The 15,442-nt window shown below is 46.2% G+C and overlaps 1 protein-coding gene across 1 annotated transcript in view; it reads right to left on the minus strand.

Moving 5' to 3' along the window:
* Window positions 1–295: 295 nt before the first annotated feature.
* The window catches only part of LOC115115782 (uncharacterized), a 59,269-nt gene continuing 44,122 nt past the window's right edge, over window positions 296–15,442 (minus strand). Inside the window, 5 exon segments of the mRNA XM_065022076.1 lie at window positions 296–2,335; window positions 4,223–4,291; window positions 8,345–8,606; window positions 10,510–10,755; window positions 15,237–15,422. Of these exon segments, the coding sequence (XP_064878148.1) occupies window positions 2,226–2,335; window positions 4,223–4,291; window positions 8,345–8,606; window positions 10,510–10,755; window positions 15,237–15,422 (873 nt within the window). The 3' untranslated portion in view covers window positions 296–2,225.

Raw genomic sequence — 15,442 nt, forward strand, 5'->3', positions numbered from 1 at the left:
AAAAAGATAAGTTATCGATAATACAGTAAAAAGATAAGTTATCGATAATACAGTAAAAAGATAAGTTATCGACAATATAGTAAAAAGATAAGTTATCGACAATACAGTAAAGATAAGTTATCGACAATACAGTAAAAAGATAAGTTATCAATAATAAAACAAAATAATTTAAAAAGATAATAAAAGATAAGTTATCGATTCAATACATTAAAAAAAAGTTATCTGAACTAAATTCAGTAAAAATAAGTTATCAAACACTCTAGTATAAAAGATAAGTTAGACAATACAGTAAAAAGATAAGTTATCGACAATACAGTAAAGATAAGTTATCGACAATACAGTAAAAAGATAAGTTATCGACAATACAGTAAAGATAAGTTATCGATAATACAGTAAATATAAGTTATCGACAATACAGTAAAGATAAGTTATCGATAATACAGTAAATATAAGTTATCGATAATACAGTAAAAAGATAAATTACAATAAAAAAGTGGTTCTCCATATAATAAAACAAAATAATTTAAAATAAATACAAACCTAGTTCTTTGCACTTCATTCAATACATTATTACAAAACATCTGAACTAAATTCATACAAATAGGGAGGGTATCAAACACTCTGGTTATATAAACCCAGATTCAGTCTAGTAGTCTGGTTATATAAACCCAGATTCAGTCTAGTAGTCTGGACACTGGTTATATAAACCCAGATTCAGTCTAGTAGTCTGGACACTGGTTATATAAACCCAGATTCAGTCTAGTAGTCTGGACACTCTGGTTATATAAACCCAGATTCAGTCTAGTAGTCTGGACACTGGTTATATACACCCAGATTCAGTCTAGTAGTCTGGACACTCTGGTTATATAAACCCAGATTCAGTCTAGTAGTCTGGTTATATAAACCCAGATTCAGTCTAGTAGTCTGGTTATATAAACCCAGATTCAGTCTAGTAGTCTGGACACTGGTTATATAAACCCAGATTCAGTCTAGTAGTCTGGACACTCTGGTTATATAAACCCAGATTCAGTCTAGTAGTCTGGACACTGGTTATATACACCCAGATTCAGTCTAGTAGTCTGGACACTCTGGTTATATAAACCCAGATTCAGTCTAGTAGTCTGGTTATATAAACCCAGATTCAGTCTAGTAGTCTGGTTATATAAACCCAGATTCAGTCTAGTAGTCTGGTTATATAAACCCAGATTCAGTCTAGTAGTCTGGTTATATACACCCAGATTCAGTCTAGTAGTCTGGACACTCTGGTTATATACACCCAGATTCAGTCTAGTTGTCTGGACACTGGTTATATAAACCCAGATTCAGTCTAGTAGTCTGGACACTGGTTATATAAACCCAGATTCAGTCTAGTAGTCTGGTTATATAAACCCAGATTCAGTCTAGTAGTCTGGACACTGGTTATATAAACCCAGATTCAGTCTTGTAGTCTGGACACTCTGGTTATATAAACCCAGATTCAGTCTAGTAGTCTGGACACTCTGGTTATATAAACCCAGATTCAGTCTAGTAGTCTGGTTATATAAACCCAGATTCAGTCTAGTAGTCTGGTTATATAAACCCAGATTCAGTCTAGTAGTCTGGTTATATAAACCCAGATTCAGTCTAGTAGTCTGGTTATATAAACACAGATTCAGTCTAGTAGTCTGGTTATATAAACCCAGATTCAGTCTAGTAGTCTGGACACTGGTTATATAAACCCAGATTCAGTCTAGTAGTCTGGTGTGCATTGTGAGGGGGGGGGGGTCAGTGCTTCCTGTTATCTCTTCCCCCAGAAGTCCTCCTTCCTCCTCTTAACAGTAGTGCACTACATAGGGAATAGGGTTCCATTTGGAATGCAGTGTGAGGGGGAGGGGGGGGGGGTGTCAGTGCTTCCTGTTATCTCTTCCCCCAGAAGTCATCCTTCCTCCTCTTAACAGTAGTGCACTACATAGGGAATAGGGTTCCATTTGGAATGCAGTGTGAGGGGGGGGGGGGGGGGTCAGTGCTTCCTGTTATCTCTTCCCCCAGAAGTCATCCTTCCTCCTCTTCACAGTAGTGCACTACATAGGGAATAGGGTTCCATTTGGAATGCACTGTGAGGGGGGGGCAGTGCTTCCTGTTATCTCTTCCCCCAGAAGTCATCCTTCCTCCTCTTAACAGTAGTGCACTACATAGGGAATAGGGTTCCATTTGGAATGCAATGTGAGGGGGGGCAGTGCTTCCTGTTATCTCTTCCCCCAGAAGTGGTCCTTCCTCCTCTGGGCTCGGTCCAGGACCTGGGAGGCCATAGAGCAGGACGCTGCTGACCTGGATGAGATCTGGGACATCCTGTCATCTGGAGGGTCACCAAGGGTCAGGGGTCAGAGGTTAGCCAGGTCGGGGAGAGAGTGACTCCCAAATATTTAGAACCTCAGCTATCCTTTATGTTTTATGTCATGGAGATATTGGAGCAAATGTCTCATTTTATTTAGTTTCACTTCCCTTGTATCAAGACTTTAACACTGAAATGACCCCTAAGCCTGACTAACACTGAAATGACCCCTAAGCCTGCCTTTAACACTGAAATAACCCCTAAGCCTGACTTTAACACTGAAATGACCCCTAAGCCTGACTAACACTGAAATGACCCCTAAGCCTGCCTTTAACACTGAAATAACCCCTAAGCCTGCCTTTAACACTGAAATGACCCCTAAGCCTGCCTTTAACACTGAAATGACCCCTAAGCCTGACTTTAACACTGAAATGACCCCTAAGCCTGACTTTAACACTGAAATGACCCCTAAGCCTGACTTTAACACTGAAATGACCTCTAAGCCTGACTTTAACACTGAAATGACCCCTAAGCCTGCCTTTAACACTGAAATTACCTCTAAGCCTGACTTTAACACTGAAATTACCCATAAGCCTGACTTTAACACTGAAATTACCCTTAAGCCTGCCTTTAACACTGAAATGACCCCTAAGCCTGACTAACACTGAAATGACCCCTAAGCCTGCCTTTAACACTGAAGACCAACATCAGCCTTGTTAGTCTACTTGTGATAAACTGAGCTTTAACTTATCCAGAAGTCCAGGACACCAGAGGGGTCTACTACAAACCAGGATAAAGGAGTTAGCCAGATAAAAAAATCAAATATATATATTTATAAGCCTGAAATGGGCATCGTCTAATTGATTCAACAACCAAAAACACATATCTAAGTTTAGGTTTCTAAATGAACCAGAAAATGTACATGTTATCAGACTAATGTGAAGAAGCGTGTTACTGCTACATTACCTTCATTATCAGACTAATGTGAAGAAGCGTGTTACTGCTACATTACCTTCATTATCAGACTAATGTGAGGAAGCGTGTTACTGCTACATTACCTTCATTATCAGACTAATGTGAAGAAGCTTGTTACTGCTACATTACCTTCATTATCAGACTGAGGAAGCGTGTTACTCTACATTACCTTCATTATCAGACTAATGTGAAGAAGCGTGTTACTGCTACATTACCTTCATTATCAGACTAATGTGAAGAAGCTTGTTACTGCTACATTACCTTCATTATCAGACTAATGTGAGGAAGCGTGTTACTGCTACATTACCTTCATTATCAGACTAATGTGAAGAAGCGTGTTACTGCTACATTACCTTCATTATCAGACTAATGTGAAGAAGCTTGTTACTGCTACATTACCTTCATTATCAGACTAATGTGAGGAAGCTTGTTACTGCTACATTACCTTCATTATCAGACTAATGTGAAGAAGCTTGTTACTGCTACATTACCTTCATTATCAGACTAATGTGAGGAAGCTTGTTACTGCTACATTACCTTCATTATCAGACTAATGTGAAGAAGCTTGTTACTGCTACATTACCTTCATTATCAGACTAATGTGAGGAAGCTTGTTGCTGCTACATTACCTTCATTATCAGACTAATGTGAGGAAGCTTGTTACTGCTACATTACCTTCATTATCAGCGTGTTACTGCTACATTACCTTCATTATCAGACTAATGTGAGGAAGCGTGTTACTGCTACATTACCTTCATTATCAGACTAATGTGAAGAAGCTTGTTACTGCTACATTACCGTCATTATCAGACTAATGTGAGGAAGCTTGTTACTGCTACATTACCTTCATTATCAGACTAATGTGAAGAAGCTTGTTACTGCTACATTACCTTCATTATCAGACTAATGTGAGGAAGCGTGTTACTGCTAATTTACCTTCATCATCAGTTCCACAGCCACCACCAGGACACAGCAGCAGCTCAGACGTCCTCAGGCCTAAATTACCTAGAGTAGAGAAGACAATGGACGCCTGTTCTGTTAGTTGTTGTTGTTTATGGGTTACATGTAAATGTCTAGATAACAGTACATTTTAGAGTTCCATGTTATTACACATGATGCACAATACTGCTGCAGTTATAGCCTGTTGCCTTCCAATCAACTCCATAGTAGTTTCTACCTCCGGTGCTTCTTATCCCAGGTGTCTCTACCCCAGGTGTTTCTACCCCAGGTGTTTCTACCCCAGGTGTTTCTACCCCAGGTGTCTCTACCCCAGGTGTTTCTACCCCAGGTGTTTCTACCCCAGGTGTTTCTACCCCAGGTCTTTCTACCACAGGTGTTTCTACCCCAGGTCTTTCTACCACAGGTCTTTCTACCCCAGGTCTTTCTACCCCAGGTGTTTCTACCCCAGGTGTTTCTACCCCAGGTGTTTCTACCCCAGGTGTTTCTACCTCAGGTGTTTCTACCACAGGTCTTTCTACCACAGGTCTTTCTACCCCAGGTGTTTCTACCTCAGGTGTTTCTACCTCAGGTGTTTCTACCCTCAGGTGTTTCTACCCCAGGTGTTTCTACCCCAGGTGTTTCTACCCCAGGTGTTTCTACCTCAGGTGTTTCTACCTCAGGTGTTTCTACCTCAGGTGTTTCTACCTCAGGTGTTTCTACCCCAGGTGTTTCTACCCCAGGTGAAGGCCTATTATTCTGAAAATAAACTGAATGGGGGGGGGTTCTGGAGTGGAGTCAGGAATGGAGGGAGACGTGAGGAATAGAAAGAGGTGAGGACTCTGGGAGAGAGAAAGGGAATTCCCCCAATTGTGATACCCTGGCATCGACTTCTGTATCTTTTGTCCAGAGGAGAAAGAAGCAGCGAGGAACTACAACACTAGACAATATCTGGGCTGGCGGGAAGGAACGAGGAGCGGACTACAACAGATCTGGGACCAGGTGTTGTTATGCAACAGTAGAATATGCTGAGAAAAGCCACAAACTGTAAAGATGTCTCAGCAGTAGAGAGAGAGAGAGAGAGAGAGAGAGACCCCACCCCATAGGGACTCAGTCAAACAGACTGACCTATATACTGTAGAGGTGGCGGAAACCTGACACACACACACCTCCCATCAACGGTAAATGACACTCATTGTCACATTTATATGAGTGTTTAAGTCTCGTAAACTGTCTTTGATGAGGCAATGCAGAGTTTTTATTGGCCCATAACTATTTGGGTGATGATGTGATGGGACAACGTCACACAGGTTGAACTAAAGACGCAGATACAGCATCCCATATGCCAGTAATGGAAAAGTGGTTTGATCAGTCAAAAACCAAGGAAATGTAGATGTGAAGTTCAACTGCTGATGCTGTTCGTAGACAGACAGTACCACACTACTACAGTACCACACTACTACTACAGTACCACACCACTACAGTACCACACTACTACTACAGTACCACACTACTACAGTACCACACTACTACTACAGTACCACACCACTACTACAGTACCACACTACTACAGTACCACACTACTACTACAGTACCACACCACTACAGTACCACACTACTACTACAGTACCACACTACTACAGTACCACACTACTACTACAGTACCACACCACTACTACAGTACCACACTACTACTACAGTACCACACCACTACAGTACCACACTACAGTACCACACTACTACTACAGTACCACACCACTACTACAGTACCACACCACTACAGTACCACACTACTACTACAGTACCACACTACTACAGTACCACACTACTACTACAGTACCACACCACTACTACAGTACCAAACCACTACACTACTACAGTACCACACTACCACACTACTACAGTACCACACTACTACAGTACCACACTACTACAGTACCACACTACCACACTACTACAGTACCACACTACCACACTACTACAGTACCACACTACTACAGTACCACACTACTACAGTACCACAATACCACACTACTACAGTACCACAATACCACACTACTACAGTACCACACCACTACACTACTACAGTACCACACTACTACAGTACCACAATACCACACTACTACTACAGTACCACACCACTACACTACTACAGTACCACACTACTACAGTACCACACTACTACAGTACCACACTACTACAGTACCACAATACCACACTACTACAGTACCACACTACTACAGTACCACACCACTACACTACTACAGTACCACACTACTACAGTACCACACTACTACAGTACCACACTACTACAGTACCACACTACTACTACAGTACCACACCACTACAGTACCACACTACTACAGTACCACACTACTACAGTACCACACTACTACAGTACCACACTACCCCACTACTACAGTACCACACTACTACAGCACCACACTACTACTACAGTACCACAACAGTACCACACTACTACAGTACCACACTACTACAGTACCACACTACTACAGTACCACACTACTACAGTACCACACTACTACTACAGTACCACACTACTACTACAGTACCACACTACTACTACAGTACCACACTACTAAAGTACCACACTACTACAGTACCACACTACAGTAGGTACCAGTGAGGTCCTCAGGACAGTTACCATTATGACAGACAGTACCTACTGTACCAATGTGGTCCTCAGGACAGGTACCGTTATGACAGACAGTACTACAGTAGGTACCAGGGAGGTCCTCAGGACAGGTACCGTTATGACAGACAGTAGGTACCAGGGAGGTCCTCAGGACAGGTACCGTTATGACAGACAGTAGGTACCAGGGAGGTCCTCAGGACAGTTACCGTTATGACAGACAGTACCTACTGTACCAGGGAGGTCCTCAGGACAGGTACCGTTATGACAGACAGTAGGTACCAGTGAGGTCCTCAGGACAGGTACCGTTATGACAGACAGTAGGTACCAGTGAGGTCCTCAGGACAGGTACCGTTATGACAGACGGTACCTACTGTACCAGTGTGGTCCTCAGGACAGGTACCGTTATGACAGACAGTAGGTACCAGTGAGGTCCTCAGGACAGGTACCGTTATGACAGACAGTAGGTACCAGTGAGGTCCTCAGGACAGGTACCGTTATGACAGACAGTAGGTACCAGTGAGGTCCTCAGGACAGGTACCGTTATGACAGACAGTACCTACTGTACCAGTGTGGTCCTCAGGACAGGTACCGTTATGACAGACAGTAGGTACCAGTGAGGTCCTCAGGACAGGTACCGTTATGACAGACAGTACGTACCAGTGAGGTCCTCAGGACAGGTACCGTTATGACAGACAGTAGGTACCAGTGAGGTCCTCAGGACAGGTACCGTTATGGCAGACAGTAGGTCCTCAGGACAGGTACCATTATGACAGACAGTACCTACTGTACCAGTGTGGTCCTCAGGACAGGTACCATTATGACAGACAGTACCTACTGTACCAGTGTGGTCCTCAGGACAGGTACCGTTATGACAGACAGTAGGTACCAGTGAGGTCCTCAGGACAGGTACCGTTATGACAGACAGTAGGTACCAGGGAGGTCCTCAGGACAGGTACCGTTATGACAGACAGTAGGTACCAGGGAGGTCCTCAGGACAGGTACCGTTATGACAGACAGTACCACACTACTACAGTACCCCACTACTACAGTACCACACTACTACAGTACCACACTACTACAGTAGGTACCAGTGAGGTCCTCAGGACAGTTACCATTATGACAGACAGTACTACAGTAGGTACCAGTGAGGTCCTCAGGACAGTTACCATTATGACAGACAGTACTACAGTAGGTACCAGTGAGGTCCTCAGGACAGTTACCATTATGACAGACAGTACTACAGTAGGTACCAGTGAGGTCCTCAGGACAGGTACCATTATGACAGACAGTACTACAGTAGGTACCAGTGAGGTCCTCAGGACAGGTACCATTATGACAGACAGTACTACAGTAGGTACCAGTGAGGTCCTCAGGACAGTTACCATTATGACAGACAGTACTACAGTAGGTACCAGTGAGGTCCTCAGGACAGGTACCATTATGACAGACAGTACTACAGTAGGTACCAGTGAGGTCCTCAGGACAGGTACCGTTATGTTGGAACTCTGGGTCTCTGAGCGTCCCCTGGATGCGGTTAACAGGTGCCGGAACGGCGGCGTCGGGTTGTCTGCTGGTAGTGCGTTTACGGGAGGGTTTGGCCTCCGGTGGAGGATCAGGGGGGTTGTCCGGAGAGGTCTCCCCCAACCAGGAGTCTTCTCTCAGGGGGAGGGGGTCCACAGTAGTCACCCCTGCTGCAGGAGAGGACTGGGGCTGATTCCGCTCCTCATTCTGATCGAGACACAACATAAGATTTTATTTATTTATTTTACCTTTATTTAACCAGGCAAGTCAGTTAAGAAAAATATCTTATTTTCAATTACGGCCTAGGGTTAACTGGTCTAGGAACAGTGGGTTAACTGGTCTAGGAACAGTGGGTTAACTGGTCTAGGAACAGTGGGTTAACTGGTCTAGGAACAGTGGGTTAACTGGTCTAGGAACAGCGGGTTAACTGGTCTAGGAACAGTGGGTTAACTGGTCTAGGAACAGCGGGTTAACTGGTCTAGGAACAGTGGGTTAACTGGTCTCGGAACAGCGGGTTAACTGGTCTAGGAACAGCGGGTTAACTGGTCTAGGAACAGCAGGTTACGCTGTCCAACGCTCTAACCACTAGGCTACCCTGCCGCCCCTAGATTCACTAACTAACCAGACTAGAGGAACCTATAACAGATAGCATTAACAAGACATAGGCATTACAACCAGCCCGGGACAATGTCCTTATCTTAGTCGAAACACTAGCAAATACAATCAATCAATCAATTTATAAAGCTTTTTTGAAATCAGCACAGCAGTTATCACAACGTCTTTTTACAGTAACCCTGCCTATAAATACTACAAGATGTATCTTCTCACCAAGGAGAAGCCTATAAATACTACAAGATGTATCTTCTCACCAAGGAGAAGCCTATAAATACTACAAAATGTATCTTCTCACCAAGGAGAAACCTATAAATACTACAAGATGTATCTTCTCACCAAGGAGAAGCCTATAAATACTACAAGATGTATCTTCTCACCAAGGAGAAGCCTATAAATACTACAAGATGTATCTTCTCACCAAGGAGAAGCCTATAAATACTACAAGATGCATCTTCTCACCAAGGAGAAGCCTATAAATACTACAAGATCTATCTTCTGTCCAAGGAGAAGCCTATAAATACTACAAGATGTATCTTCTCACCAAGGAGAAGCCTATAAATACTACAAGATGCATCTTCTCACCAAGGAGAAGCCTATAAATACTACAAGATCTATCTTCTGTCCAAGGAGAAGCCTATAAATACTACAAGATGAATCTTCTCACCAAGGAGAAGCCTATAAATACTACAAGATGCATCTTCTCACCAAGGAGAAGCCTATAAATACTACAAGATGCATCTTCTCACCAAGGAGAAGCCTATAAATACTACAAGATGCATCTTCTCACCAAGGAGAAGCCTATAAATACTACAAGATCTATCTTCTCACCAAGGAGAAGCCTATAAATACTACAAGATGAATCTTCTCACCAAGGAGAAGCCTATAAATACTACAAGATCTATCTTCTCACCAAGGAGAAGCCTATAAATACTACAAGATCTATCTTCTCACCAAGGAGAAGCCTATAAATACTACAAGATGAATCTTCTCACCAAGGAGAAGCCTATAAATACTACAAGATCTATCTTCTCACCAAGGAGAAGCCTATAAATACTACAAGATCTATCTTCTCACCAAGGAGAAGCCTATAAATACTACAAGATCTATCTTCTCACCAAGGAGAAGCCTATAAATACTACAAGATGTATCTTCTCACCAAGGAGAAGCCTATAAATACTACAAGATGTATCTTCTCACCAAGGAGAAGCCTATAAATACTACAAGATCTATCTTCTCACCAAGGAGAAGCCTATAAATACTACAAGATGAATCTTCTCACCAAGGAGAAGCCTATAAATACTACAAGATCTATCTTCTCACCAAGGAGAAGCCTATAAATACTACAAGATGAATCTTCTCACCAAGGAGAAGCCTATAAATACTACAAGATGAATCTTCTCACCAAGGAGAAGCCTATAAATACTACAAGATGTATCTTCTCACCAAGGAGAAGCTCTACCCAACTATCCCAATATCCAGTGGTGTAGAATGTTACCTGTCTGGCTGCTCGTTGTGGCTCGGCCAGAGAGAGGTGTTTCAATGGGGAACGGGTTTTACCCAACGGAGGTTCATTTCTCTTCGCCCAGCCGTTAGCCTCCATCTTAGGAGGAGACACCAGGATAGCACCTCCTGACAAGACATTAGACAAGGTGATCACGTTTACCCTCTGTGGATCAATAAAGTTTTTTTTTTCCCAATTCAACACAGAACAGAAGTAATGAGCCATGCTTTGATCTTGACTGTGATATGTGGTTGTTTATCTACTAAACTGAATGGTACTGTCTATAAGATGCTCTGGATATGAGTGTCTGCTAAATGATTAAATTGTCATGTAAAATGTTGAAAACAGTGAGTTTAGTGTATTATATTGATGTGACCCATAACTGAACTGTGAAGATAAAAGAGTTTCTGAAAAAGTGTAGGCTGGATGCAAGCTAAGGTGGGGAGAGTCTGGCGTCAGTTTGTTTCCACTATCACCTAGTTTATGGTGACACTGCCTCAACACAGTAGTTAGTTGGCTTGTTTCCACTATCACCTAGTTTATGGTGACACTGCCTCAACACAGTAGTTAGTTGGCTTGTTTCCACTATCACCTAGTTTATGGTGAAACTGCCTCAACACAGTAGTTAGTTGGCTTGTTTCCACTATCACCTAGTTTATGGTGACACTGCCTCAACACAGTAGTTAGTTGGTTTGTTTCCACTATCACCTAGTTTATGGTGACACTGCCTCAACACAGTAATTAGTTGGCTTGTTTCCACTATCACCTAGTTTATGGTGAAACTGCCTCAACACAGTAGTTAGTTGGCTTGTTTCCACTATCACCTAGTTTATGGTTAAACTGCCTCAACACAGTAGTTAGTTGGTTTGTTTCCACTATCACCTAGTTTATGGTGAAACTGCCTCAACACAGTAGTTAGTTGGCTTGTTTCCACTATCACCTAGTTTATGGTGAAACTGCCTCAACACAGTAGTTAGTTGGCTTGTTTCCACTATCACCTAGTTTATGGTTAAACTGCCTCAACACAGTAGTTAGTTGGTTTGTTTCCACTATCACCTAGTTTATGGTGAAACTGCCTCAACACAGTAGTTAGTTGGCTTGTTTCCACTATCACCTAGTTTATGGTCATGGTTAAACTGCCTCAACACAGTAGTTACTTGGTTTGTTTCCACTATCACCTAGTTTATGGTTAAACTGCCTCAACACAGTAGTTAGTTGGTTTCTTTTCCACTATCACCTAGTTTATGGTCATGGATAAACTGCCTCAACACAGTAGTTAGTTGGCTTGTTTCCACTATCACCTAGTTTATGGTCATGGTTAAACTGCTACTGTAGACAAACCCAGACTGGGCCGGACCACACACTGTCCCTGGAGACAAACCCAGACTGGACCGGACCACACATTGTCCCTGGAGACAAACCCAGACTGGACCGGACCACACACTGTCCCTGGAGACAAACCCAGACTTGACCAAACCACACGCTGTCCCTGGAGACAAACCCAGACTGGACCGGACCACACATTGTCCCTGGAGACAAACCCAGACTGGACCAGACCACACATTGTCCCTGGAGACAAACCCAGACTGGGTCGCACCACACTGTCCCTGGAGACAAACCCAGACTGGACCAGACCACACATTGTCCCTGGAGACAAACCCAGACTGGGCCGGACCACACACTGTCCCTGGAGACAAACCCAGACTGGACCGGACCACACATTGTCCCTGGAGACAAACCCAGACTGGACCAGACCACACATTGTCCCTGGAGACAAACCCAGACTGGGTCGCACCACACTGTCCCTGGAGACAAACCCAGACTGGACCAGACCACACATTGTCCCCGGAGACAAACCCAGACTGGGTCGCACCACACTGTCCCTGGAGACAAACCCAGAATGGACCAGACCACACATTGTCCCTGGAGACAAACCCAGACTGGGTCGCACCACACTGTCCCTGGAGACAAACCCAGACTGGACCAGACCACACATTGTCCCTGGAGACAAACCCAGACTGGGCCGGACCACACACTGTCCCTGGAGACAAACCCAGACTGGGCCAGACAACACATTGTCCCTGTAGACAAACCCAGACTTGGTCGGACCACACATTGTCCCTGGAGACAAACCCAGACTTGGTCGGACCACACATTGTCCCTGGAGACAAACCCAGACTGGACCGGACCACACACTGTCCCTGGAGACAAACCCAGACTGGGCCGAACCACACATTGTCCCTGGAGACAAACCCAGACTGGACCGGACCACACACTGTCCCTGGAGACAAACCCAGACTGGACCAGACCACACATTGTCCCTGGATACAAACCCAGACTGGACCGGACCACACATTGTCCCTGGAGACAAACCCAGACTGGACAGGACCACACACTGTCCCTGGAGACAACCCCAGACTGGACAGGACCACACACTGTCGCTGGAGACAAACCCAGAGTGGGTCGGACCACACACTGTCCCTGGAGACAAGCCCAGACTGGGTCGGACCACACACTGTCCCTGGAGACAAACCCAGACTGGGTCGGACCACACATTGTCCCTGGAGACAAACCCAGACTGGACAGGACCACACACTGTCCCTGGAGACAAACCCAGACTGGATAGGACCACACACTGTCCCTGGAGACAACCCCAGACTGGACAGGACCACACACTGTCCCTGGAGACAAACCCAGACTGGACAGGACCACACATTGTCCCTGGAGACAAACCCAGACCGGGCCAGACCACACGCGGTCCCTGGAGACAAACACAGACTGGACCGGACCACACATTGTCCCTGGAGACAAACCCAGCCTGGGCCAGACCACACACTGTCCCTGGAGACAAACCCAGACTGGGCCGGACCACACATTGTCCCTGGAGACAAACCCAGACTGGGCCGGACCACACATTGTCCCTGGAGACAAACCCAGACTGGGCCAGACCACACACTGTCCCTGGAGACAAACCCAGACTGGGTCGGACCACACACTGTCCCTGGAGACAAACCCAGACTGGACCACACACTGTCCCTGGAGACAAACCCAGACTGGACCACACACTGTCCCTGGAGACAAACCCAGAGTGGGTCGGACCACACACTGTCCCTGGAGACAAACCCAGACTGGACAGGACCACACATTGTCCCTGGAGACAAACCCAGACTGGACAGGACCACACATTGTCCCTGTAGACAAACCCAGACTTGGTCGGACCACACATTGTCCCTGGAGACAAACCCAGACTGGACCGGACCACACACTGTCCCTGGAGACAAACCCAGACTGGGCCGAACCACACATTGTCCCTGGAGACAAACCCAGACTGGACCGGACCACACACTGTCCCTGGAGACAAACCCAGACTGGACCAGACCACACATTGTCCCTGGATACAAACCCAGACTGGACCGGACCACACATTGTCCCTGGAGACAAACCCAGACTGGACAGGACCACACACTGTCCCTGGAGACAACCCCAGACTGGACCAGACCACACACTGTCCCTGGATACAAACCCAGACTGGACCGGACCACACATTGTCCCTGGAGACAAACCCAGACTGGACAGGACCACACACTGTCCCTGGAGACAACCCCAGACTGGACAGGACCACACACTGTCGCTGGAGACAAACCCAGAGTGGGTCGGACCACACACTGTCCCTGGAGACAAGCCCAGACTGGGTCGGACCACACACTGTCCCTGGAGACAAACCCAGACTGGGTCGGACCACACATTGTCCCTGGAGACAAACCCAGACTGGACAGGACCACACACTGTCCCTGGAGACAAACCCAGACTGGATAGGACCACACACTGTCCCTGGAGACAACCCCAGACTGGACAGGACCACACACTGTCCCTGGAGACAAACCCAGACTGGACAGGACCACACATTGTCCCTGGAGACAAACCCAGACCGGGCCGGACCATTAGTTGTCCCTGGAGACAAACCCAGACTGGACCGGACCACACATTGTCCCTGGAGACAAACCCAGCCTGGGCCAGACCACACACTGTCCCTGGAGACAAACCCAGACTGGGCCGGACCACACATTGTCCCTGGAGACAAACTCAGACTGGGCCGGACCACACATTGTCCCTGGAGACAAACCCAGACTGGACAGGACCACACATTGTCCCTGTAGACAAACCCAGACTTGGTCGGACCACACATTGTCCCTGGAGACAAACCCAGACTTGGTCGGACCACACATTGTCCCTGGAGACAAACCCAGACTGGACCGGACCACACACTGTCCCTGGAGACAAACCCAGACTGGGCCGAACCACACATTGTCCCTGGAGACAAACCCAGACTGGACCGGACCACACACTGTCCCTGGAGACAAACCCAGACTGGACCAGACCACACATTGTCCCTGGATACAAACCCAGACTGGACCGGACCACACATTGTCCCTGGAGACAAACCCAGACTGGACAGGACCACACACTGTCCCTGGAGACAACCCCAGACTGGACCAGACCACACACTGTCCCTGGATACAAACCCAGACTGGACCGGACCACACATTGTCCCTGGAGACAAACCCAGACTGGACAGGACCACACACTGTCCCTGGAGACAACCCCAGACTGGACAGGACCACACACTGTCGCTGGAGACAAACCCAGAGTGGGTCGGACCACACACTGTCCCTGGAGACAAGCCCAGACTGGGTGGACACACACTGTCCCTGGAGACAAACCCAGACTGGGTCGGACCACACATTGTCCCTGGAGACAAACCCAGACTGGACAGGACCACACACTGTCCCTGGAGACAAACCCAGACTGGATAGGACCACACACTGTCCCTGGAGACAACCCCAGACTGACAGGCCACACACTGTCCCTGGAGACAAACCCAGACCGGGCCGGACCACACGCGGTCCCTGGAGACAAACCCAGACTG

The sequence above is a fragment of the Oncorhynchus nerka genome, linkage group LG8 (assembly GCF_034236695.1).
Source record: "Oncorhynchus nerka isolate Pitt River linkage group LG8, Oner_Uvic_2.0, whole genome shotgun sequence".
NCBI classification, from domain to species: Eukaryota; Metazoa; Chordata; class Actinopteri; order Salmoniformes; family Salmonidae; genus Oncorhynchus; species Oncorhynchus nerka.